Source organism: Vipera ursinii (assembly GCF_947247035.1).
Source record: "Vipera ursinii genome assembly, chromosome: 12".
Classification (NCBI taxonomy): domain Eukaryota; kingdom Metazoa; phylum Chordata; class Lepidosauria; order Squamata; family Viperidae; genus Vipera; species Vipera ursinii.
The window spans coordinates 16,478,756-16,506,058 of NC_139525.1; the positions used below are offsets into that span (position 1 = coordinate 16,478,756).

General features: G+C 44.2%; 1 protein-coding gene across 2 annotated transcripts; it reads right to left on the reverse strand.

Annotated features, from left to right (window-relative positions):
* Window positions 1-5,543: 5,543 nt before the first annotated feature.
* RLIM (ring finger protein, LIM domain interacting) lies at window positions 5,544-26,942 on the reverse strand (the record flags this gene model as incomplete). 2 transcript variants are annotated; one of them, XM_083372321.1, is made up of 4 exons in its annotated part: window positions 5,544-8,985; window positions 9,783-9,866; window positions 11,451-11,642; window positions 25,985-26,148. In XM_083372321.1, the coding sequence occupies 3 exons, from the start codon at window positions 11,617-11,619 to the stop codon at window positions 7,415-7,417; spliced, it is 1,824 nt and encodes a 607-aa protein (XP_083228447.1). In that variant the 3' UTR covers window positions 5,544-7,414. The 2 variants fall into 2 exon arrangements, with proteins under 2 accessions (XP_083228447.1, XP_083228446.1); XM_083372320.1 differs by lacking the exon at window positions 25,985-26,148 and adding an exon at window positions 26,867-26,942 and having other exon boundaries at window positions 5,592-8,985.
* Window positions 26,943-27,303: the final 361 nt, after the last annotated feature.

The window sequence follows — 27,303 nt, forward strand, 5'->3', positions numbered from 1 at the left end:
AGATCCTGGATCTAAAACTAACCCATTCCGGACGCTGTAGAACTGTCTCTCTCAAACTTGGCAGCTCAAAGATGTGTGGACTTCAACTCCCAGAATTCCCCAGCCAGCAAGATTTTAACTGGCATGCTTAATTGAAGTCTCCAAAATATGGATACAAAGAAGAGGGAGTCAAGCTACTCTCCAAAGCGCCCGAAGGCAGGACAAGAAGCAACGGATGGAAACTAATCCAGGAGAGAAGCAACCCGGAACTAAGGAGAAATTTCCTGGCAGTTAGAACAATTAACCAGTGGAACCACCTGCCTCCAGAAGCTGTTGAACGCTCCAACACTTGAAGGCTGAAAGAAGAGACTGGACAACATTTGTCTGAAATGGTATAGGGTATCCCGCTTGAGCAGGGGGTTGGACTAGAAGATCTCCAAGGTCCCCTCCAACTCTATTCTGACCGATTGTGTGCCATGAAGGCTGGCTGGGGAATTCTGGAAGCCCACAAATCTTCAAGCTGCCGAGGTTGAGAAACATTGCTATAGGAAAAAACACAAAGGGGAAGGCAGACAAAGCAAGGTTTTAATTTAGTGATCCTTGGTCCACAGAGTTGATTCTGAGGCTTCAAACCACCAAAGAATATAACACAAGATTTCCACTCTGGGAGTTTTAAAGGTAAGCAAAGCATGCCACTGCACATGGGTCTAGGACGTTGCTGATAGCATCAGGGTCTACAGGAAGTCCTTGGCTTACGGCTACAATTGGGGCCAGAATATCCTTTGCTAAGCAAGGCAGTTGTTAAATGAGTTATACTCAATTTTACTTTTGCCTGGTCGTTAAGCAAATCACTGCAGTTGTTAAGTGAATCAATCTCCTGGTGTCAGAAGCTGGCTGGGAAGTGGCAAACGGTGATCACGTGACCCTGGGACCCTGCAGTTATTATAAATGCAGACCTCTTGCCACGTGCCTGTATTTTGATAATGGGACCGTGGGGATGCTGCAACTGCCTTAAGGACAAGTTGTAAGTCACTTTTTTTAATGCCTTGTTAATTTCAAACAGTCTTTAAAGAAGGGTCATACGCTGGGAACTGTAGGGCATTCATGATCTGTCTAAGTCTGAAAAAAGAGAGCAAGGACCAAATATCAGTCCTTAGCATTATAGGCCAAAGACCCGTTTAATTTTGGTATGACCTCACCAAACTCCAGAGTTGAGGAACTGACTTTTCTTATACACCGACTTTGCCACAGTGGTTAGTTGTGGTTAGAGTACATTATTCCAGGCTAACTCTGCCCACTGCCAGGAGTTGGATCCTGACTGGCTCAAGGTTGGCTCAGCCTTCCGTCCTTCCAAGGTCAGTAAAATGAGGACTTGGGATTGTTGGGAATAATATGCTGACTCTGTAAACCGCTTAGAGGGCCGTAAAAGACTGTGAAGCAGTATATAAGTCTACTGCTATCTTCCCTGCCAGATTCACTCAACAACCGTGTTACTAACAACCACAGTGATTCATTTAACAACTGTGACGAGGTCGTCAAATGGGGTAAAACTCACTTAACTGTCTTGCTTAGCAGTGGAAATTTGGGGCTCAATTTCGTTCGTAAGTCGAGGACTGCCAGTATCTCTCTCTCCTCACCCAGTCCTGCCACAGACCCTCAAGCCTTCCAGCTGAGCTCAAGCAGAGTTGGAATAACACCTCCAATTCCCATGAGATTTTAATCTTGACCCCTCTGGCCGTCCTGAGCAACGTCAGCCACAGACGTGCATTCTTGACATTGACCACGTTTGTAAGCATCTGATCTCGTGCTCACTGTCCCGTTTGGCCATGTCGTTACAGCCCTTGGTCTGGCAAGGAATGTGATTGGCTTGTCTGTGTGTTGTCTGGACGGTTCTGTTGCCAAAAAAAGAGGAGTTGCCTAGTTCAGAGCTCCCCAACCTTTTGGGCACCAGGGACTGGTTCCGTGGAGAGAGGTTTTTCCACGGACCGGAGGGGGCCTGGTTTTGTGTGCTGCTGCGGATGGGGTTTTGCTTGTTTGTGCAGCCTGGTTGCTGGTATGCCACGGACTGGTACTGGTCCACGGACCAGGGGTTGGGGACCCCTGGCTTAGTTCACATTCCTAGGGTCAAAAGGCCATTTATAAACTTTATCCAGGAACAATCTGTAGAAAATTCTTCCGGTCTTAAAGGATGCATCATTCACGCGAGTAATACATGAACACACTAAGGCAGGAGTAGGCAACCTTGGCTCTTTTATGACTGGTGGACTTCAACTCCCAGAATTCCTGAAGCAGCTGTGCTGAGGGGAAAGGGAGAGGTTTCCAAGCTGAGCTATGCTGGCTCAGGAATTCTGGGAGTTGAAGTCCACCAGTCATAAAAGAGCCAAGGTTGCCTGCCCCTGCTAATGCATGCATTATCTCTGTCAGGCAAGAAGAGAGAGGTTCACAGTAGTGGTGGGGGTGGATTCTACTGTTGTTGTAGCATTGGTGCATACAAGGTGCTGTTGACACAGGGCTTACCTGCTCACCTGCCAAGCTAACAGGCTCCCTGCCTGGTTCAACCAGTCCTTCGGGGTTGCCACCTGGTGTAGATAGTAAAGTATGGGGTACTTGGTCCGCAGTCAACCAGCTGCAAGAAGGTTGATAGGCCTGAACCGGGTGGAGAAACGTGTTTTTTCCTTCTCATAAAAGGTAACCCTCAACTTGCAACAGTTCGTTTAGTGACTGTGCAAAGTCACAACAGCACTGAAAAAAGTGACCTGTGACCTATTTTCACACTTATGACCATGGCAGCGTCCCCATGACTTACATTTGGATGCTTGACAACTGGCTTTTTTATGACGGTTAGTGTCCCGGGGTCACGTCATCCCCTTTTGCGACCTTCTGAGAAGCAAAGTCAGTGGGGAAGGCAGATTCACTTAACAACCATTTTACTGACTTAGCAACTGCAGTGATTCACCTAACAACTGTGGCAAGAAAGTAAAATGGGGTAATACTCATTTAATAAATATCTCACTTAGCAACCAAAATTTTGGGCTCAATTGTGGTCATAAGTCGAGGACTACCTGTACATTGTGGTGTTTTAGATACCTTTATGAGAATTGTGACTAAAGACTTATTACCGTTACACAAAATGTGAACCTCAAGGTTGGCCAAAATGCCCAAGAATTATGGGTTTCAAGATGTTCCACATCCCGTTATTTTTATGACATGCAGGCCCGTCTTGCCAATCTTTCCAAACCTGATATAATTCAAGAATTCCTGAAGTACCAAACTGGGGAAAGCTGAAAGCTATAAAATGTTGGATTTAAAAACCATGGTGGCCCAATTCCACAAGCTGAGAGAATACACAGTGATTAAGTCCTTATTTGCAAATGTCGATGTCTTTCAAGATCGCACAGTCCCATGACCTACAGCGCTGGCATAATCACGCTCTTCTTCAAAAAAAACCTCCTCAGGATTTTGCAGACTGCTCTTCCTCACTAAGCAAGACTTATTCTGCAAGGTGCTTCTAAGAATTCACCCACCCATTTTTAATGATAATCCTGTTCAGGGACTTTTACCTCCTAAGCCATGCCATATACGGTAATTATAAAAAAAAAAACAGCGGGAGACAAGAGTTAACGGAATGAATGGAAGTAACGACGCTTGCTGAGAACGGAAGATCGGAAAAAAAAGAGCCTTGAATTTAGACACTTGGCCTTCTTCCTCTTTTGCTCCCTGCGGTTTCCATCTTTGATTTCAGCTGACCCGTTTGAGGCTTGGTAGAACATCCAGAAAAACCGAGGACCGTACCTTACATTGAGTAATCAGGAAAACATCCTAGGAGTTAGTGGCCATCTCGCTTCCAATGTGGTTTTCCACGAAGTCGTTAAACTTGATTCACCAAGGACTTTAATTTTCAAAACGTTGAGTCAGATAAACCCATACATCACAAAGAAGCACGTTTTGGTTTTGCAGGTTCTGCACACCCACCCATTGTGGTTTTTCAAGCACAGTTTAGACCAGAGGACCTCCAAACTTGGCAACTTTAAGACCTGTGGAATTCAACTCCCAGAATTTGGAGACAACGCCCCCCCTCCGTGTAGATTTATGCAAACACAGCCTATTACTTTAACCATAGCGGAATGTGCTGTAAGAATTTTGATAGCCTTTTATGGAGGTTTTCCAGAGGATTTGGACTGTTGCTGGGAATTCTGGGAATTGAAGTCCCAACACGTTTCAGGGGGTACCATATTGGAGGGTGGTCAATAGGTCACTTGAGTATATTGCCACAAAGAACAGCTGAAAAGGATAATACCAATGTTTGGGCTTTTCAGTGTGAGAAGAGATGCTTGATTAAGTGGGAGCCTCATTTGTACAACAGAGCTTTTAAGAAAACTGTAAGGCAGGGGTCTTCAAACATGGCACGCTGGCTGAGGAACTCTGGGAGTTTTAAGTCCACAAGTCATAAAAGGGCCAAGTTTGAATACCCCTGCTGTAAGGCAACCAAAACCAAGAGAATTATACTGATGCAGGCTAAGTTCCAAAACATCCATTAGTGCTAGAAGGAAGTGGGGTTTTCTGTTTATATACAATGGTATATAGTTGTAATTGTTCATACTCAATTGTGTATTTGTTGTTGTTAGCTGCAAAGTCGTGTCCGACCCATCGCGACCCCATGGACAACGTTCCTCCAGGCCTTCCTGTCCTCTACCATCTTCTGGAGTCCCTTTAAGCTCACGCCTCCTGCTTCAGTGACTCCGTCCAGCCACCTCATTCTCTGTCATCCCCTTCTTCTCTTGCCCTCAATCTTTCCCAGCATTAGGCTCTTCTCCAGCGAGTCCTTTCTTCTCATAAGGTGGCCAAAGTATTTGAGTTTTAGCTTCAGGATCTGGCTTTCTAAAGAGCAGTCAGGGTGGATCTCCTCTAGGACTGACCGGTTTGATCGCCTTGCAGTTCAATTGTGTAAAAACAGGGAGAAAACCCCACTTCCTTCTAGCACTGATAATGTTACCTAGTTGGGTCATGAAATGTCTGCAAGAAAACCACCCAGCTCAGACAGCACCAAGGACCCCACAGTTCAGCCTGAGCTACCAATATGCTCTTTTATTGAGTTACTAAAATCAGCCTAAGCTTCCATGCTTACTTTATTAAAATGGAGGCAGAAAGAACAAGAAGTCAAAACTATGGAAAGCTTGTTAGCTTTTTTTGCGTCGAGAACCAGATTTCCTAGTATGATCCTCTTCCCATTGGGGGCAGGGGATGTAGAAATCAAATACCAGTTTACAGCCTTTCAATAATCTGAGGTGATTTTTGCCATCTCATGCAAACAAGGAACAAAAATTGGGTCCTACAGGGGACTCATCTTTAGGCCAAGAAAAAAAGATAACCAATCGATGAGTGTCACTGAATCTTTAGGAATCCAATTAGGGTATAACTAAAGCCACAGCAGAGATCCCACGTTCAATGCAAGTTTTGAAACAAATAATAACATTTCTGAAGATTTACTTCCAGTTATTGCTGTCGAAGTTTAAAACTAAAATGTCCCAATAGGTTTGCAATTATTTATAACTGCATGTTTAATTTTAAAAAAAATACTTAAAAAGCGCTTTGTAAGAATATTCATTTGAGAAGCAAAAACATTGATGTTAATTACAATCCAATTTTTTTGAGGCAGTAGGAGAGGGAGAAAACATGCTGCAATTCTTAACTAGGCACAGCAGAAAAGTGCTTCATGTACTTTTTTAAATATCCAATGAAAAATCATTTCTTTGCATAACGAAAGATAAAAACGGTAGCAAAATCTAAGCAAAAGCACAATTTATTTACTCAATAAAAATTATTCCTAGGATATATACAGCATAGAAGAAACAATCTGATGTGTTTCCAAGCAGTTGCCTTAAGACTAATTGATGTATTCGTAATTTGATAAACCACTTGCTTGAAAGGGGGAAAAAAAAAATCCCAGTAGGTTTCATCCAAAGAGCTTCCCTTCCACCTCCAAGCAAGGAATTAAACTTTCAGAGATACAACTTTTAAAACATCCCAATTAAAAGTATACAAGTCACTAGAAAGAAGTTTTGCTGAAAGCCACAAATGCCTGATGCCCAGTGGTTAGAAATATGGTGCACAAAGAAAATGTCTGCGTTAAGAGCAAGAGAGATAATAAGCAGATTTCACAATGCCAAAACAACACAACCAGCTAGCTACCTTTGCAAAGCTGGGACCAAAGAAGGCCCAGCAACTTGCACTGGCTAACTGAACCATGGTTATCCCACTCAATCCAATTACATTGTTTTACAATGTACGGAGTCATTAGCTAACCACACACCGACTTGGATTTGCACAACGCTCAGGAGCCACGAAGCAGCCAGCAATCACATTTTGCTCGAGTATGTTGTGCAAATGCAAGCTGTCGTGCAACCTGGCAACCTGACTTTATACCTAAAGTGAAAATTTGTACTGGGAAGGCTCAGGTGAGCAAAGCCCCTGTTGCAGCAGGAAACGTGCCATCTTTAATCTTTCCAAAAAGCGCTCTGCATCCAAATGATGCAGGCATCTCAGGCCACAGAGTCCTTGCTCGGCTCAAGTTATCTTAATTTCCCAATGTTTATTTATTTTTTAAATAATAAATACTGACGAAAGCTGGGCTCTTTGCCATGAGGCTCGCCCAGGGTGGGCAACCACACCGTGGGCTCTCGTGGCTAAACACAGGGGAGGGTTAAATTCTGAAAATGTTTGCACCAAAGCGCAGTGGAAAAGTCACTGACCTGTACAAAAAGCTTTACTGTTTTTAAAACAAAAAGTGTTTATTTAAACAAGCATAAGCAATTAATTAAGGTATTTCCACAGCAAGATAAATATCCCAGTTAAACTATCAGGTCGTTCTATGGCGTGCCATAGTGTTGGGCTTAAGACAGCTGTACAGTGGGAGAGGGGCTGAGGTTAGTGTTATTTACATTACCATATTCAATACCCTACACGAGAAAGGAGCTAAAATCAGACATGGGAGATTAATTTCACTGTTCTGCCAGGGGAGCAGAGTCAGTTTTGCTTTAATCCACAGTGAAGCACAGGCTGTATACAGACAGCTAAATGACTCGTAGTCGAGGCCTCCAGCATTCAACACACATTAGGCTCAGGAGGGACTGACAACTTGATTTGTGTTGAGAAACTGAAACTATACAACAGCCAAGTGTCTTTGGGCAAATATAGACTTTTCTCTTTCCTTTTTTAATTGACAACACAAACCTGGTCTTATTTTTAGGAACCCTAATTTAGGTGGTTTTGTTTCTTGCTTTTTTTTTTAAAAAAAAGAAATTCCATTTCATAAGAGGAAATCACACTATTCTTTGTTTTTGTATTTATAACCACCACACAAAAAGTGGCTGTTGCAAGCAGCATCTTGCCCATTGCTCCCTCGCCATGTAATAAGCTGAAAGGAAACCACGGTGGGTTAGACCACACTCTCCCGGTTAGCCGAAGCCAGGACGGCGCGGCGGCAAATTGGGCAAGTGGAATTCTCGGATAGCCAGCGATCTATGCAGTGCACATGATACTCGTGGGAGCAAGGGAGTTTTCTAAGCTTATTCCCTTCGGTGTATTCGGTGATACAAACGCTACAGGTTTTCAGAGCATCGCTCTCGCCAAAATTCCTCATGGCCAGGTTGTCAATTTGTTCTTTGGTGAGTCCTCTGGGCTGGTCATCATCTTCTTCATTGAGCAGGAAAAACTGGGCCAAGCTAAGGAATGGCAAGGAGCCACTTTCTTCAAAAGTAACGGACCCCCTCGCGTTCCGCCCTTCCCGTCTTGGCCCGGCCATGGGGCCCCCTTCAGGGCCCCCTTCGTAGGCTTCTCCCGACCCAGCCTCAGGACCTTCAGGGCTCAAATGGCTATTTCCGCTGCCCCCTCCAGCCGGGGGCTCGGCCACTTCCACATTTGGGGCCGGCGCGGAGACCCCGGGATCGGCGTCGCTATCGCTGTACATGAAGTAACTGAGCTCACCAAAGCCAGTCATGATTTGTCTTAGCATGGTTTGGATGGCAACCGAGGTGGTCTCGCTCAGGCCCGTGTTCAGGATTCTTCGAATGGGGATCCTAATGGTGCTGACATAAGTTCGCACGCCCGCCCTTTCCGAGCGTGAAAAGGTACGTCTGAACCCTCCTCGCTCACTTTCGTACGTGACGGTATTGTTCGGAGTCTGGGACCTGGATCGCGTTCGGTTGGCTATGCTATCTCGCTGCCTGTATTCTCCTGGACGAACCCGTCTCACTTGCAAGTCGAGGACGATGGTCGGAGGTCTCTGACCGGGGGCCGGGGGGTCCGCACTGCCGCTCGTTTCTGAAGAGCTCGCTGCCGGAGGGACGGGCCTGGCTTCGGAGGTGGAAAAGAGAACAGTGTTCTCAGCGGGCGCCTCGGAATTTGCTGCATGCTGACGTATGACCATATGCTGCCTCGTTCTAGAACTTCCTTCTGCTTCGCCGACCAAGGGAAGATCAGGGGTTTGAGAGGACGTGTTGTGATGTATCCTGCGCGGAGATTCACTCACTGGATTAAGAGGGGATCTACTTCTGTCAGTCCTTGCCCGAGTCCTCCGTTGCTCAGGGCTTCTGCTTCTGGACCTTCTCTGGCCTCTCTGAAGAGAGGCCTCTTCGTTCAGCTCTTCAGGGTAACTCATTTCCGGCTCAGGCTGCCTGGCCACGGGAGGGGAGGAGCTCTGCCTTAGAGCCGGGGGAGAGGCAGACCTCGACGTCTCAGTGTCACTTTGGCTGTTTTCTAGATCCTGTCCGGTGGGGGGCTCTGCGGGGGGCTCGCCCTCCGTTTCTGTACTTGGGTTCCCGTTATTGCGGTTGACGTTTATCTCCAAACTAAACCTGAAATCCCCGCTGTTTGGATTAGTCCGGCTTACTGCTCTCCACGACTGGTTGCCTCTCTGCCCACTTCGTGTCGTATTCCCAGTTTGCCGAACTGAATTAAGCCAATCTATTATGGAATCACCATTAGACACGTCTTCTGCGGATTCGGCACCTGCCAAAGGAAAGTAACTGCTATAGTTAGGCAAATGAAATGATTCTGGGCTAAAAACTTTCTCCAAACCCTTTACAAGTTATGATCTTAGAAAATAAGGTTCTTGGCCGCAGTACATATATTTGTTCTTCTAATTTTTGGACACCATAAAGGCTTAACTCACCATACCTTCCTAAATTAATCAAAGCAATATCTATGGGACAGATTAATGTCACCATCTTTAATAGACTATACCAACAAATAATAATTTGTCCAGCACTGGACACTTCAGCAAATCAGTCAAGATGACTGATTTTCATAAAGGTCAAGAAATAAGATAATGGACTACGATAATTTTAATGAATTCCATTCCCTAAACTAGAACATCTGCCAGGCAATCATTTATCCATGCGATATTGCATAAGCCCAGCCTCTGGTTTCATCTGGACTGCTTCTACAATGTTAACACATCGAGGCTGCACGCTTGGCCAGAGAGATCTGAACCAAGGTATCAGATAGGCACGTGCGGTTATCATGGGTAAAGCAGGCCTGCTTTGAATAAGTTCGCGGCAGAGTCAGAATGCTCACCGCCGCACTCTCTTAAGCCAGGAACAAAGGAGAAAAAGAACAGGGCAGTCTGCCTCGCTTTGTAGAAGCCGTTTCAAAGGAGATGAATACGTAAGCTCTAGAAACGGCACCACAACAGAAGTCAGAGGCCCAACAGAAGCACAACGGCTAAGTTCGAATGGCTTCTTTTGTAAGTCACGCGGTGTGCCACCTGACTGTCGCCACAGGAAGGTTAGAAGAGCAGTGCCTACCTCTGGCGTCTTCAGTGGGCTGCTGAGGTGGGCCCTCCTTAATTTGCTGCAGCCGTCTTAGCAGCTCCTCCTCCGTAATTTCACCTGAGGAAACAATGGGCAGGTGTTCCTGAGAAAGTCATTCACACTCATGTGCAGCAGCACTAGGGGAACCAAAGCAGAGATGTGTTCGCCAAGATTACTATTATTCTTTCTCTGTTTAACATTGGGATTGTATTTTCATTTAAAGAGCCGCGATGGGTTTTGGGTGGACACGTGGCAATACTCCCAACCACCCTCCCTCGGAAAGTTACCATGCAGGCCTGAAGAAGAGAAAAGAGAAAGAAGAAAAGATGGAGGGAGAAGACACTTGAGAAGGCGGAAATCTGGCTTGCCTACTTCCGCCTGGGAAAAGAACAGAGCGTGGACGGTGAAGAGCAGAGGGCAAGAAATTAGAACTGCAACACTCATATTCGGGGAAAATGAACGGAGGGTAGTTTATCCAAGAAGACTATTCTTAAGGGAGAGTATGAAAGAGCATGAAAAAATATTGAATTAAATCTACAGAGCGCGCAAAATAGCAAAAAAGGGAAATGGTCTTATCTCAGCAGCTGAGGGGGAGCAGGGGAAGAGATCGAGAAACATTTGTCCAATAAACAAAACACAGCTTTAACCTTATAAAATATAAAGCTATCCACATGGTCAAAAATCAGGTGGCTGACCAACACTTGGTACTGATGCCCACTACACCTTTACCTATTAGAAGCGATACGTGGGAATGTCAAATGTTTTAAGTTGGTCGTGTAAGAAATTCTAGAATACCATTGCTCCGGGAAATAGCCCAATTATTACATTAGCGAGCAAAGTCTTTACCGTATGCGCCACCACGGAAAGATTACTGAGCAGTTAATAGATTCTTATCTGTTAACTAAGAGCACAAACATCTTAGCATCTGTACAGGATTTTCTTTCAAGAGAATCACTGTATAAACTTGGCTTTGATACTGCAATTTTTCTTCAAGAGAACTGGTGGCTAACTTCTTCCTTTTTTAAAAATCTATTTTATTCATTTATTTCCATTTCTATTGCCGCCCAACTCAAACAAATGATTTGGGGCGGCGACCAATTGTAAAACGATTAAAAACAATTACAATAATTTCTTCTGAGGAGTGGGAAAGAATAAAAGGAAGATCTGATGTGTGGTTTTTTTAAGACAGGAATGGAAGTCTGCAGTTGTATTTGTTGCAGAGGTTAAGCTCTTTTGGAAAGTCCATATTGGAGGTACCCGGGTACCTGGGTTTACAAGCGTAACTAATACAAAACAGGTGTGTAATCCCTTATACTCCAAAGCACCTGAGGGCAGGACACAAAGCAACGGGTAGAAGACCCAACCTGGGACTAAGGAGAAGCTTCCCAACAGTGAGAACAAGTCATTAATGAAACAGCTTGCTTCCCGGAGTTCTGGGTGCTCCCTTGCTTTTCGAGAAAAATTTGGACACCTATTTGTCCAGGATGCTACAAGGACTCCTATCTTTCGCAGGGGGGTTGGACTAGAAGACCTCCAAGGTCCCTTCCAGAGCCATGACTCTATGACAACTATCGTGAGCGACTGAAATTAAATAACTGCTGGATTAACAGCGGGATGGCAAGATTCTTACTGTCTGAATGGCAAGCTAAGAAAAGGGCATACCAGGAGTGCCTAGTAAGTTGTTATCTCTCATCAGCCTGTAGTCTTCTTCACTCAGGTTATTTACAAAGTGATAGAAAGCTTCTTCTCGGTCCAACCGGTCCAGTTGACTCCGGCGCTGAGCTTCCGACTGATTGATATTTCCTTTATTATTAGCCTCTGAGCTTTCCATGTTGATAAAAGTAGAAAATATTTCTAAAAAATAGAAGTAAAAAAAAAAGATCAGCCAATTTTGGAGAGAGGGATGTTTTAACTCCATACTCCATATAGCTAAACTTCAGTGAAGAATATGCATCTATCTCGTCACTCTACGGGAACACAGAAAAACTCCAGAATGTCATGCAGGCTGCAGAAATCAAATTGTGGTTAAAAAGAGCACACCTGTCCACAACGTAGATATGCATTATGATATTGATATATCATTTGAATCTTCTGTTTATTTTTATTCTGTTAACTGTTCACAGGGTAGTTTTAATGTCTGTGTAAACAGCGTAACAGTGCCTAAAATTGTGTAGCAATTTCAGAAATCAGAAGAAAAGCTGGGAATGTGTTTACAACAAGACAGCTTCATTGTAAGAACAGGCCGGGCCTGCTGGGCAGAATAGAGGCATCAGCCGGCCCCGTGACAGAGGAGGGTGTAGCTGGGGCCCCAGTCCTGAGGACAAGCTCTTCCCTGACCCAAATGTAAGACCACCTCCTCCTGTGAACGGGCCAACATGGAGGATAAGCACAGGAGGAATTGCCTCCTCTGAAATCTAGTCCAGAATAAGAGGTGCTGCATTCAAGAGAACCCACCAGACCATCCATAAACATAAAACGCTAAAACACAAAAATACACATACGTAAAAAATGCTCTACACCCAAGGATGTGTACTTTAAGCCTGAAGCTGAAAGGTAGGGCTACCTAGCTACAATGAAGATACCAGCAGGAGGAAAGGCAACAAACTCTTGAGAACATCAACAGGACCTTTTTAGATATTGTCTGTCTCTTCTACAACCCAAGCTATGAATCAGCTGCAAAGCACTTCTTTTAAAGCAGAACATGGCCTATCTTGTCAAGGAGCCATTAGTGGTAATGTGATTTAAGGCATTAGACTTCATGAAGATGACAGCATGGATGATCAATCATCCAATATGGTGGAAGATAAAAGAGTCTGGCATGTTCTCAACCTGATTCAACCAATTATTATTTATATTTCATATTTCCTAATTCCCCCATCTCCCTTGGAGACCTAGATTACCTAGATCTTCTCATATATTGCTCTTAGCATAAATGGTGCGCTCGCTATATCACTTATTCAGGAAAAACAATCTGCTGTAAATAGATTTCAACACGAACATTCACCTCACCACCATTTATTCCACTCATGATAAAAGTACATGTATTTTATATTTCCCTCACCACACAAATGAGGTAAAGGAAGTCCAAATGGACATCTGCCACCAGCATCTACACTACATAGCACCCAGGCACAGCTGGGTATGTTTTCATTCTAAAATATTGGACCTCACACATCGGAAGAGCTTGCTGGTAATAGTGTGTGTTGAATAACTGTTTGAGCAGATAATCTCAACTATGACTTTGTGGTCAAAGGCAGACAGGTCAAATGAAGTCAAGAGCAATTTGAGAGCAATAGTTCTGTTGCTAAACTAACTCCATTTAATCATGCAAGGAGACCTTAGTAGGGGACAGACCAATACTAAGATTATCACAATGACTGAAGCTGCCACTAGTTCTTATAGAGGCTGTAAAATAATTATTTCCACTGAGTGTGAATAAGAGGATGCTAAGCAACACCAGGTTAAATTAGACTAACCCCGTGTTTCTCAACCTTGGCAGGGGGATTCTGGGAGTTGACGTCCACACATCTTCAAGCAGCCAAAGTTGAGAAACACTGGACTAACCCAAGACTCAATTTCTCAGCACATTCCAATCCACTTTAATTCTACATATCTGTTGTTAAAGACACACAACTGTGTCTTCTGAGCTTTCAGGAGTAGATATTCACTTAAGCACAGACACTGCTACGCCGAGCTATGTTCTGCCTTGGATAAAAGGTTCCTGGGAAAGTTAGATCTAAAACTGACAGAGGATATGGCAACATCCAAGTACCACCAGTCGCCTAGCAAGGTGTCAAAAACGTGATCACCAAAAAGAAAAAAGGAAAAAAGTGATGAAGTATAGGTAGTCCTCGACTCACAACAATTTGCTTAGTGACTGTTCAAAGTTTCAATGGCACTGAAAAAAGTGCCCCCCAAGCCACAGCCGAGCAAGACACCTGCCTGCCCGCCCGGCGGCGCTCTTCCTCCTGTCGCTGTGAGCATTTCTGTTGAGGATTTGGCAGCAGGGGTGGGGGGGTGTTTGGTTTTTATCCCTCCCATCTCTGCTGGGTGCTTGTAGCAGGTTTTGGTCACTTCACATGACCCTGGGACACTGTGACCGTCATAAAGATGAATCAGTTGCCAAGCATCTGAATGTAAATCACAAGACCCTGGAGATGCTGCAACATTCCAGCTGATCGGCGCTTCTTCTGGGCTCAGCAGATGTGCCGGGATCAGTGCCGAGCTCCAGCTGGAGCCTGGTGCTGATTCTGGCACTTCCGCTGAGCCCTGACAGCCCTGCAGCTCCAGCCGTTCCTATAACTTGTGCGGTGCTGCCACTGGTTCAGCTCATTCCCCTCCCCTGCTACTTTTCTAGGATGGTAGCGTACCACCTGCCAGGTGCCAATGTACCACAAGTGGTACCCGTACCACTGGTTGAAAAGCCCTGCACTATGGCTCAACACTAGTCAGCCCCCAAGCATGTTACTGTATGTCCAATCAGCACTACCTGTCTGATAATACAGGCAGTCCTCGACTTACAATCACAATTGAGCCCAACATTTCTGTTAAGTGAATTTTGTCCCATTTTACAACCTTTCTTGTTAAGTGAATCACTGCAGTTCTTAAGTCAGTAACAGTTGCTAAACGAATCTGGCTTCCCCGTTGACTTTGCTGGTCAGAAGGTAGCCAAATGGGATCATGTGACTCCAGGATGCCATAACCATAAATGTGAGTCAGTTGCCAAGCATCTGAATTTTGATCATGTGACCCTGGGAATGCTGCAATGGTCCTAAGTGGAAAAAACAGTCATAAGCCACTTTTTTCTAGCGCTGTTGTAATTTCAAACAATCACTAAATGGACTGTTGTAAGTCACCAGCCAATATCCTGAACAATTGGCTTTTTCAGCGTATCATTTATGCCTGGATTCTAGCTTGATGAGCAATTTATCTTCTTTAGGACGAACCTCCCATGTCAACATCCGGATACGGGGAAGAGTGAGACATCCCTCACCTGGATCACATACATAACCAGCCATGTGCTCATCTAATGAGTCACCCTGAGATGAATCTTAATCATGACATCCAGGATGAGACAAATGAGTGTCAGATTTCTACTACAGAATCAGGAAGATGCCTGTGCCTGTTTGTTTTGACCTACAAATAGGACTGTTGAAAGAAAGGCAAGTCATGACCTACAGATGCAAAATATCCTGAGCTTAAAATGTCTCTATCTCAGTACACAGGGTCCTTCAGCTTCTGTGCCAGAGTTTTATCCCAAGCTTCAATCAAAATATGGACTTTCATAGCCCTTTGAGCTCATTACCCCCCCTTTTTAAAAACAACAACAACAACAACAACAACTGTAGATTATCCAATAAAGCAGCTGGTACTGGTCTTCTTCCTAGTACCATCGGCTAGGAGCATTTGGGTGAAGGATGAGATGTGGGCAGGATAGTTCAGAAAACCATTCTGGATGCAAGATGATGATTATTAGCTGCATTTTTTCCTATAACTTGGGTGGTAAGAAATTCTCAGCATGGCTAACTATAAAAAAAGGGGAATTATCAAAGGGCGGATACATGTTCCCATTATCCTCTATAACAGCAGCCCTCAACATTTTGGGCGCTAGAAACTGGCTCCGTGGAGGGCAGTTTTTCCACGGACCGGAAGGCATGGTTTTGTGGGTTGCCTAGATCCCACACATGCACAGATGGGGCTTTGCTCACTTGCGTGGACCAGTTCCTGGTGGGCCACAGACCGGTGTCAGTCTGCAGCTCAGAGGTTGGGGATCCCTGCTCTATAACATAAAGTGTTACAAATTTGGTTCTGGCGCAATAATGGCTATTTTAATATCCATTAATTAATTAGAATTAATTATTTTTAACAATCTTCTTAGAAAGCAATATTTTCCTATTTGATACATACCCTTTTTTAATACAGTGATGCTTTTGGAACAGCTAACATGCCAAATGACAAGTAGGCCAAACATAAGCTTGTACTTTTTACTCTCAGAATTACTGCTTCTTAAAACATGCAAAGTAAGCATTAGCAGCTCGTTTGAGGCACCTGTACAAAGAAGCAAATACTGACCATGTTTCTGAGGCAGAGTTGTACGCAGAAAGAAAACATGTGACTCCTGTTTCAGGAAGACAGGTTTGAGTAACCTTCTTCCTCATCAAATTATGGCAATAACCAATTCTGAAGTAATACCAGCAACAAATTTTTGGCCTTCAACTATGTGCACTGAAATTTCTTTACTTATTCTAAGCTATTATTTTACCTTAGTTCCCCCCACCAAACTTGGAAGCAGCACTTCCAATATTACCCCAGTATCATTACAGTGTCAGGGACAGACAATGGTCTCCCTGCAATTTGCAAATGCAGGATATCAATAAACAGGAAGTAACTAGATACCAAATGCCAATGTTAGTCATCAGTGGCTAAGATGTGTAGAAATTTTTCTGCTTATTTATGATCTTACAGGTAACCAGTGATTAATATCCTTTACAATGCTTAAGAAGGACTCCAAGAATTTGGTAAAATTCTTCATTCTCAATTACCGTCTAAGAACAAAAAAAATGAGGCAAGACAGTATACACTAAAAGTAATTACCATGTGTTATTAAAAACTAAAATATGTGGGAGATTACACTACCTATTCGAATACACGCAAGCAAAAATACAGCACTCGAATCAAAATCAAATACGGACATAATTCCACTCATAAACCTTTGAATTACACTTTTAGCAATACGAAGAAACCTGACCGCAACTCCAAGTTGGGAGGTTTAAGAGAAAAATAAGAGCTGGAAGGCACCTTGGAGGTCTTCTAGTCCAAGCCCCTGCTCAAGCAAGAGGCCCTATATCATTTCATCTCTTCTTAAATCCTCCAGTGATGGACCACTACAACTTCTGGTAAAGTATTCTCTGTCAGGAAATTTCTCCTTAGTTCTAGGTTGCTTCTCTCCTTGATTAATTTCCATCCGTTGCTTCTCGTCCTGCCTTCAGGCGCTTTGGAAAATAAGTTGACCCCCCTCTTTTCTTTGCTATCATGTCTGCTATCATGTCACCCCCGGCCCCAGTCCTTCTTTTTACTAGACTAAAGGTAAAGGTTCCCCCACACATGCGTGCTAGTCGTTTCCAACTCTATGGGCCGGTGCTCATCTCCATTTCAAAGCCGAAGAGCCAGCGCTTGTCCGAGGACGTCTCCGTGGTCATGTGGCCGGCATGACTAGACGCCAAAGGCGCACGGAACGCTGTTACCTTCCCACCGTGGTGGTCTCTATTTTTCTACATGCATTTTTACGTGCTTTTGAACTGCTAGGTTGGCAGAAGCTGGGACGAGTAACAGGCGCTCGCTCTGTTACGCGGCACTCGGGATTCGACCCGCCAAACTGCCGACCTTCTGATCGACAGGCTCAGCATCCTAACCCATTGACTACATACACAATTTCTGCAGCCGTTCTTCGTATGTTTTAGCCTCCAGCCCATCCTTGTTGCTCTTCTCTGCACTCTTTCCAGAGTCTCAACATCCTTTTTTATAAAGTGGTACTTCATATTATCTTGATTCTATCCCTGTGTTAATGCAGACTAGGATTGTATTAGCTTTTTTGGCTGCTACCATACGCTGCTGGCTCATATTTAAGTGATTGTCCACTAGGACTGCAAGATCCCTCTCACAGTTGCAACTACTGAGCCATGTTTCACCTAATCTGTACCTGTATATTCAGTTTTTCTTTCCTAAATGTAGAACCTTCTATTTCTCTCCATTGAATTTCATTTTGTTAGATAATTTACAGGTTAATTTACAATGCATCACGCACGTATACCTATTTGGACATAGGAACAAAACAGATTTAGAAACAGTTTCCTAGAGCAGGGCTTTTCAACCAGTGGTACGGGTGCCACCTGTGGTACATTGGCACCTGGCAGGTGGTATGCGACCATCCTAGAAAAGTGGTAGTGGGGGAGGGGAATGAGCTGAACCGGTGGCAGCACTGCGTGAGATGGCTGGAGCTGCAGGGCTGAGCGGAAGCACCAGGATCAGCGCCAGGCTCCAGTTGGAGCTCGGTGCTGATCCTTGCGCTTCAGAGCCCAGAAGAAATGCCGATCAGCTGGAATGTTGCAGCATCTCCAGGGCCTTGTGATTTACATTCAGATGCTTGGCAACTGATTCATTTTTTCAGTGCCATTGTAACTTAGAACAGTCACTAAGCAAACTGTTGTAAGTTGAGGACTACCTGTACTTCATCACTTTTTTTCCTTTTTTTGGTCATCAAGTTTTTTCAAACCTTGCTAGGTGACTGGTGGTACTCGGATGTTGCCATATCCTAAAAGTGGTACAATGGGTGAAAAGGTTGAAAAGTCCTGTCCTAGAGCACTCTCTATATTGCACAGCAAAGATCTAAGAAATAAAAAAAATCATATTCACTTTTAACTTTAATGAGATTATTATTTGCCAGGTTTCAACAACAGTACTTGGAACCGAAACACCATCCTTTCAACATTTTTTGCCCAAATGATATATTGTTTTTAATGCTTTCTTTTAACAACGTACTATACTTTGGGGAGACTAGAATCAGAATTTAAATGGGTGTATCCATACTTGGGAAACTCAGGTATGGAAACAAAATGTAGACTGAGAAGGAAGTTTTGAGCTGGATTACTCTAAGTTCCAGAAGACATTAGTGGAAGTTTTCGATGCCAAAGAAAGAAAGTTGAGGAGACAAGCAACTTGGGTACTTGAACACCAATAACGTAAACTGTTCCTGAGAATTAGGTGGATTAAAATAGGCTAAAACTTCAGATTTAAACTTACAGAGTGACTTCAAAAAAATAAAAAGCCATTGATTTTTTTTTCCATCTCCAAATTCATCTTTCCCAATATATAATAAACTTGCTCAAGCTGAGTCATCAAAACCCCAAATCTGTTATCCTGTGATCCCTAAAACGTTTACTCCGATTGGATGAACAGAAGGAAGAAAAATGACTTTTATAGGTCCCATGGGCATCACTAATCAGGGCAAACTTCTAAAGCATGACTTCATTAGATGTAGAATGTCTGCACGTCCACCCTACTTTCCACTCCCAATACACAGGTGTCTTTGGGGTTTGTTGTGCATTCATAATTCCCCCAAAACTCAAGTACTCTAAATAGATTACAAAATTGCTTAAAGGCATTAAAATAAACAACAGAAAAATAGATAAGAAAAGTCTTCCATGACTTGAACTGTACTCTGCATAGAAGAGTCAGTTGCAGTCCATGTCAGGACTAAAATTCACATTTTGAAGTTTGGGGATGTTCTAGATTTGAACCAAAATGGGGGGGGGATTCCAGGCTGGAGGATTCCTTGGCAAGAGCAAGGATGGATCCCTGGGATAGCAGCTGTGTGGATAAGCAAGATATGGAGAACACCGGTGGGAGGACAAACAAGTGGGATATATTGTACTATATTGCAGCTTGTTCCATACTGCAGTGACCACCTGTGGCAACAAGGAAAGGTAGAAGGGAAGAGAATGCACAAACTGGCATACAGGCCAAATTATTGGTAGGGCACGGAGACACACAAGCCATATCCTACCTATGCTAGCTCATCCAAAACGGTTCAGACTTTTCAAGCAGTGATGTTTGCTCCAGGATCAGGGCAAGCCCCAATTTCTCATTTCATGCGCACTCCTTACATAAAGAAATTTAGAAGAAGAAACAAAAGCTGCCGTCTGCTTTAATACAGGCATTTATCAACAAAAGTGCTTGAGGATGAGAAGACGTTAGTACAGTATAGGAGCTAATTTTCAATCCTTGTGGAGGAAGCATTCCTTAAGCAGAGTCTTCTTCCCTCCAACTACACACCTAACTTGTCTTTGTGAAGACATCTGGAAGGCTTCCGAGAGAATAACTGAAGAGATAAATACGAAGCAGGGAGCTAATCTCTGGAAACCACATTATAAAATCAGGATCCAATTATCTAGTAATTGAACTAGATTTAAAAAAGAGCTCGTAAAATAAGGGGGAAAAGCCTCTACACATCACAGGCCTTCTTCTGGCTTGAGATAAACACAACTCACAATAATAGCATCGTAACATAGCTTAGTGAAAGCAGGATCCACTTATTAAATTGTAATGTTCAATTCCATCAGCAAAACTGAATGAAGAGTTTCCAAAATGCAGTAGTGCTTGGCAGACAATCAGAAATTTGCCTTTCAGATGACCCACTGTAATTGTTCTTTAAATTAAATGGAGCTAATGATTAGTGCCTAGAGAACCGTATCATAAGAGGCCTCTTGCTTTCATCCAAATGGATAAGCAGAAAACTAAAACCAGATTATCTGAAATATATCACTGGAAGGAGGGAGAGAGTTAATATTGTGATGAAGGTTAATTTATTGTAATTTTTTGGACATTGTACATGCAGCTGAAATAGGATTTTAAGAAGTTGTAACAAATGTTAAGACTAGGCACAGCAAAACATGGGCCTCCAATCTTTTTATACGAGGATTTCTAACAAAACATCAAAAATGTTCAGACTTTTTTGAAGAGTCACTTCTGAGCAGAAAAGCACTCATCTTCCTTTTGTCAGTGTTGCAAGGCATATGAAAAAAAATATCTTGGCAATAAAAAAAATATTTCTCCCACTGAGGTCAGTGAAGGCCACTTTAAATCCCAACTGCTCGTTGGAGACAAGGATTTCTGGGGACCAACAATGTTAAGAAAGAGGCATTGCTTCTCTTCTCCAAAACTCAATACCACATGTAGCAAGTTGGGACTTTGACATTTCTTTAATTTTTGAGGATTCTGAATTAAAAAAATAAATAAATTTTGTATGATGATTCAATGGCCCACATTACAGCAACATCTTTGGTATGACTTGCAATTCTGGGTCAGGTTAGAGTGCCTGAGCCTGCTTTGTAGCAAAATGCCTGCTGGGGACTTGCAGCCCTGACACCCTTGCTCTGAACCAATTTGGTCTTTGGGCTGAAAGAGGCTCCCTACTAACGTTGTGCAGAAATGCTTTGCTGTTTAAATACCAATTTTACTACACATAAAATCCTCAGTTTATGACTATTGAGCCCAAAATTTATGAGGCTAAATGAGAATTTTTTAATTGAGCTTTGCCCCATTTTACGACCTTTCTCGCCCCCGTTAAGTGAATCACTGCAATTGTTATGTTACTAGCCAGGTCTGGTAAGTGAGTCTGGCTTCCCTATTTACTTTGCTTGTCAGACGGTCGCAAAAGAGGCCCGGCCATCGTCATAAATGTGAGCCAGTTGCCAAGCATCCGAGTTTTGATCCTGTGACCATTGAGGGGGGGGGGTTGCCGCAACTGTTATAGGTGTGGAAAAACAATCATAAGTCACTTTTTAAAGTGCTGTTGTCACATCAGACTGTCACTAAACAAACTGTCGTAAGTCGAGGACTACCTGTAATTAAATGTCACAGGTCAGATTACCAAGACTATTTTAGTTTCTATTTTAATTTGGATTGTAGTGACCACGATTTTTGATGCTGCACTACTTGGAGTAGTTATAGATGCATAAAAGGTATTACTACTACTACTACAGAGACACCAAAGAGCCATGGGAAGATACATGCTCGGCATCACAGGACAAGGTAGAAAGACCTGCGTGTGGATTAGAGAACACACGGAAGTATACGAGGCCATCAGAAGAGTAACAGCATTGAAAGGGGAATGGGCTGGTCACATAGCAAGAAGAATGGAAGACAGGTGGATCAAGGCAGCGACAGAATGGATCCCACTTGATCAAAAGCGTCCATGAAAGAAACCTAAAACAAGATGGATTGATGACATCTGCAAGTATTGCAGGCCCAATTGGCAAAAGAAAGCCCAGGAGTGTATTGGTTGGAAACATACAGAAGAGGCCTTCATCCTACTGTGGGTAGACAAGGAATCTGTTTTAAAGTGTGACTGATTGATTGACTTGTCCTTGGCAAAGAGTTGTGAATCCATTCGGAGTTATCTTGTTCAGGGTGATGATTGACTCAAAAAAAAAATATAGAGCTGTTTTACCTAGAATCAGCAAGCTGAATCAGATTAGCTTTTGGGCAGATGCTGTGCTCAAATCAAATCACCCCAAGGTCTGCATGGCCCCATTCATTATAAGCCAGTCTAAAAAGTGGTTCCTCGTGAAATTAAGGGCTCTTTTAATTTCTATATATTAAGGAACGGATGGGAAGAACAATTAAACAGGTCAGAATGTCAGAGATACAAAGGCCTTTAGGAAGTTCCACTGCGCTGACTGAAAGGGCATTGAAATTGATAGGAGTTGGAAGGTCAAAATATAGGGACAGCACTTGGTGCCTAATCAGCCAAAAGGTTTTATGGATGCACTAGGCCAGGGATAGGCAAACTTGGCTATTTTATGACTCGTGGACTTCACCTCCCATGCTGGCTCAGGAATTCTGGGAGTTGAAGTCCACGAGTCATAAAAGAGCCAAGGTTGCCTATCCCTGCATTAGGCTAAGTCTGGTTTTTTTTTGAAGTCAAAGAAAAATAAGATTATAAATACCAGAATATCAGAATTGGGAGGGACTTTGGAGGTCTTCTAGTCCAATCCCTTGCTAAAGCAGGAGACCCTATATCATTTCAGACAAGTGGCTGTCCAGTCTCTTCTTAAAAACCTCCCGTCATGAAGCACCCACAACTTCAGGAGGCAAGCTATTCTACTGTTGATTATCCTGTTAGGAAGTTTCTCCTTAGTTCCGGGTTGCTTCTCTCCTTGATTAGTTTCCATCCATTTCCATTGTTTGTCTTGCCTTCTGGTGCTTTGGAAAATAGGTTGACCCCCTCCTCTTTATGGCAGCCTCTCAAATATTGAAAGACTACTACCATGTCACCTTAGTCCTTCTTTTCTGGACTAGACATACCTTATTCCAACCATTCTTCAGGATAAGTCTTTCAAAAAGCAAAAAAGTGAACAAATTTCACCCCACCTGCCATCCTCACAACCAGCCAGCTTCTTCTACATGAATCTCCCCACTGGTTTAAAAAAAAAAGAAAGAAAACCATTCTGCCTGTAGAAATGTTTCACAAGATCATCTTCCAAATTTTTTTTTGAAGCTTGTGTGAAATGATCTGGACATTTGTGCCTCTTTTAGCCTGTTTTTCTACACACGTGAAAGTCTTCTAGGATAGACAGTAGTGACTCCAACTGAATATCAAGGCTTACAAAATTGATCGACATCAAAAAATTACGTTAGAACAAACAGTCTCTTATCATTCTGAAACCAGATCAAGCCTTCAGAAGATCATGTAAACATACACATATACTGTAGTTCCCCGACTTTTCAAAAGTTAATCACTTTAGCTATCTGGGGAAAATAAAAATAAATCAAAGTTGCACCTCCCAGATTGTAATATCTACAGTTTTAGGCAATTTTAGTACAAGCTTTTCAACTACTGAAAAGAAAGTGTTAATTATGCCAACCACCATCTTATGTTCCCTTTGCATGTCAACTCTCTTCTCTTTCTCATGCTCTTCCTTTGTTACTGTCATTTTTGACTGAGTACAGAAAAGTTGGTTTGAACCTCTTGGATACTGTTATGTAATTAAGTTTGGACCAAACATTCCTTTCCTGCCGAAGTCTTTTTTCCTCCAGTTGTTGCCTTAAGCATGAACCACCTTATGCAAATATTTCATAATTGTCAAACAATTATCAATTGGCACAGAAAGTACTAATCAGGGATAGAATCTGAAATGCAAGCTTTATGGTATAAAACTATGGAAAATGGAGTGGGGAGAGAAAAGATGGAAATATCTGACCCACTTCTCATCTTTTAACAAAGGCTGGAGAATGCAAAAAAGTCAACAAACACTAGGCAGCTAAACTGCCTTTCTGACTAGAAGTTGCAGAACACAGGAATGAGTAAAACAGAAACCTCTAGAGGTACTGAGAACTGTGCACTTGTAATGCCTACTTTCCATTCAAGCCTAGATGTGCTATAAATTGCCCAACAATCCTTATATATTTTCCGAAATATAACTTTACTGTAGTAGATGACTTTACTGTAGTAGATGATCTTTCAAATCGTCTTAGATTAAAATAGTTTTACGTTGACAAATCTTCCAAATGTTAAACTTCTGAATTTAAATGCATTTTTTTCATGTAATCAACTATTAAAAGAGTTCAATCACTATTCTTCTAAATCTTTTTTCTATTTTTTTCTGTTACTTTATATGTATTTCTGGTAGATTTGCTACCAAAGGTTAGGTTTTTTTCAAAATGGTATATTGGCTGGAAAAAATAAAAGGACATTTTTTTCTCCAACCAGAGCAGCCTAATTGGTATACCAAAACATTGAAACTCTTCGTGTGAAGTTTTCCTCAACTTGGCAGGGATTCACACTGCATCCTAAGTAGCACTGACATCCCTGGAGAGAAATAAAGCTTAACAGTTATTAAGCACAGAAATAACAAATGGTTGACTGCCAGGGCACACCAGTAATTAAATTTAACTGTACCAATGCTCCTGGTAATTATCCAAAGCAAGCCATCACCAAATCTTTTTAAAAAGAATTAGCTTATTTTTCCTTTCAAACAAAATCTTCACCTACTGCTCACTCACTTGCAGCTTTCACTCCCCCAGGACTACCAACTTTGGGTAATTTTGTAAGAGGAGGTGACCTCACTGGTCTATTGGCTTCCTGTTACTGATGACTGGAACTGCAACCCAGCTTCATTCAAATCTCATTTCCACCTCCTCCTTTCAAATTTCACATCTTCTCTGAAAGAGTTTGGCTTAAGTCATTTCCACATCCCAAGCAGAACACTGCATGCTAAAGAGCAGATGTTAACAAATTGGTAGGTGCTAGCAATATAGTTCCTGTCTATGTACTTCTCAAATTTGAATTAAAAGTTGTTTGGGGTAACTCTTACCTTTAAAAAAAAAGTTAAATGCCACATACAATGCAGCTATAATAAGCTAGCTGATTCATTTAAAAGCAAATGTAATTTGACTTAAATGTCAATTATTTTCATATTAAAGTATCTGAATTTCTCTCCAGAGCTTTACAGCTAGTAACGTAACCATTTAAAATTCTCCATATCAAAACTAGGAGTAACTCAACATTTACTATATAATTAGCTACATCCCGAAGGTAGCTATTCCTGCACACATTCAATATAATTGACACTGTCATCATAAAGTGGTATTGTTAACAAGTGGCTGGACTGTCCAAATCACAGAAACCCAAAAGGATGGAGGCATAAAATAATAAAACTAGGTGCTTCCTGTTTGGTTAGGGGCTGACAAATATCTGAATGAGTCCTGATCACTACAGTTAACTACGAATGTGTCCTTCTGGTCTTTGATGAAAGCACGTTGGTGAACCAAGGACCACCCCAATTACTACCATTTGATTTTGGGGCCAAATAAACTCAAGATTTAAAACCAGTAATTGACAGGCATGATTTTTTTGGAAGCAGTATAAAGGAACCCCCCAAATTAATAGCCTTGACCCTCAAGAGGGGATGACCCAGGAAGGGAAAAAAGCAGGCCCTGCTCCCCCCTTCCTGCCTCTACTACGCCCTATGGACACACCTGAATAATAATGATTTATTCCCATGGAGAAAAATCCCCCCCCGAAAAGGTGGGGGGGGGGGGGCTGAAGGAGAAGCGAAAGGAGAGGAACACACTTGGCCTGACGAACCGAAAGAGGCTGGGGGGGGGGGGTTTCCTGTCAGAGCCGTGACTTTCAACCAACAGCCATGACACATCACAAGCCACCCTTCCTTCCCTCCCTCCCTCCCTCCCTCCGAGGCTCGGAGGAGACTAAGAAGCCGGATTCCTTTGCATCGAGCCGTGGCGGAGAGGGTGTCCCGACTGAGGCCGGGGCCGCGATGACTGGAGATAGCGGAGAGGCCCGGGCCTGGGGAGGTAACGCCAAGCCAGGCCCGGGCCTCGCGCTTGCCCAGTGAGGCCGCCGCTCGCCGCAGCCCCCGAAGCGGGGCAAAGGCGGGCCTCCCTTCGAGCGGAGGGAAGGCCTGGGAGGCTGACAGCCCCGCCGGCCAGGGGCGATGGGAGTTGTAATCCAGCGGATCGGGAGAGCCGCCCGCCTCGCGAGGAAGGGGGGGAAGGGTCCCGTTGCCGCTCGACCCGACAGGCCGCCCCCCTCCCCGAGGCCGCCGCCCCGCCGCCCCTCTCCCTGCTCAGCCGCCCGCCCAGAGTCTGGCCGCCGCCGCCGCCGCGCCCCCTCGTACCGCCCCAGAGGCCGCGGCGTCGTTCCGTCCCGTCTCCCGTTTCTTCCGCCCGCCGACGCGTCTCCTCAGCCTGGCTGGTTCGGCGGCTGGTTCGGCGTCCCTTCCTGGCTCCGCTTCGCTCCCTCAAGCGGCCATTTTATGCTCCATTGTTACTAAGGAACTCGGGGCCGGAAACGGCGAGGGTAAGTCGGGAGGGAGGAGAGAGCACGGCGGGGGGGGAGGGAGCGCAAGCCGACGCCTTGATTGGTCGGCTGCCGGGCGGCGGCCCGCGCAATAGAGGAAGTGACGCGACCGGCTTCCCTCGCCACGCCCCGCAACGTGCGCATGCGCCCTGGGCCCGCCGTCCCCCTCTCCCGTCACGTTGCTCGGCCGAAGGGAGCGGCTGGAATGGCGCAGAGCGGAAAGGAAAGGCGAGAGGATCATAGAGTCCGGAGCGCTGGGAGGGAGTGGCCCTATGCGCTGGCTGCCACCGGGCGGCCATTTTGAAGGCGAGCCAAGTGAGGTGGGGTGGGGGTCTCTGGGTCGGCTCGAGGGGCTTCTCCCCAAGGCGGAAAAAAGCGCCCCCGGATCTCTTTCCGCTGCCGGAGAAGCCGCTTCAGTTCGGAAACGCCATTTGGTCCCTGCGGCTCTCGTCTTCCCGCGGGGCTCCAAGACCCATCATCCACAGCCGCCCCCTTCTCTGTAAACGGGGAGAGGGATAGAGGGGTTTACAGCTGCCTGCAACCTCATCGATTCCCCTCCCCGCCTCCGCCCTCTCACTGTCAGACTTGACAAGCGATAGGGCTGGGTGTGGACTACAACACCTATCCGCCCCGGCCAACCAGATGCCTTTCTTTTCCAACCCCCCAACGGCCCCCCCCTTTCACTTTTCGCACTGCCTACCTGAAGGATGGGCTGCATCCCTCTTCCTCCGCCGCCGGAACACGTGACCAGACTGACTTCCTCGTGGGCGCAGCATAATGGGTCCGGAAGTCGAACCTTTTGGGAAAGATGAAGCCTCGAGGCGCAGCTGGGTTGTGAGAAGGAAGTCCAATTCCGTCTCTTGCACCGCTGTGTCAAGGCCCGCCGCTCTCTCCCTGGTGCTTGCGGATCAAGATTCAAGCGCACGGAGCTCTCCATCATCCACAGCCTGGCCCGGCTGCCTGTCTTAGCCAAACCAGAAAAGAAAAATGGAAGTCAGGAATGGGCTCCCCAAATGATTCTTCTCTGGTTGAGCAAATGTCTTGCAAAAATACACTCTCCCTGAAACTTTCAGGAAGGTCCACACATTTCTCGCGGATTAAACCATGTCAGGATTTATTCTTTTATCTCCCACGTAT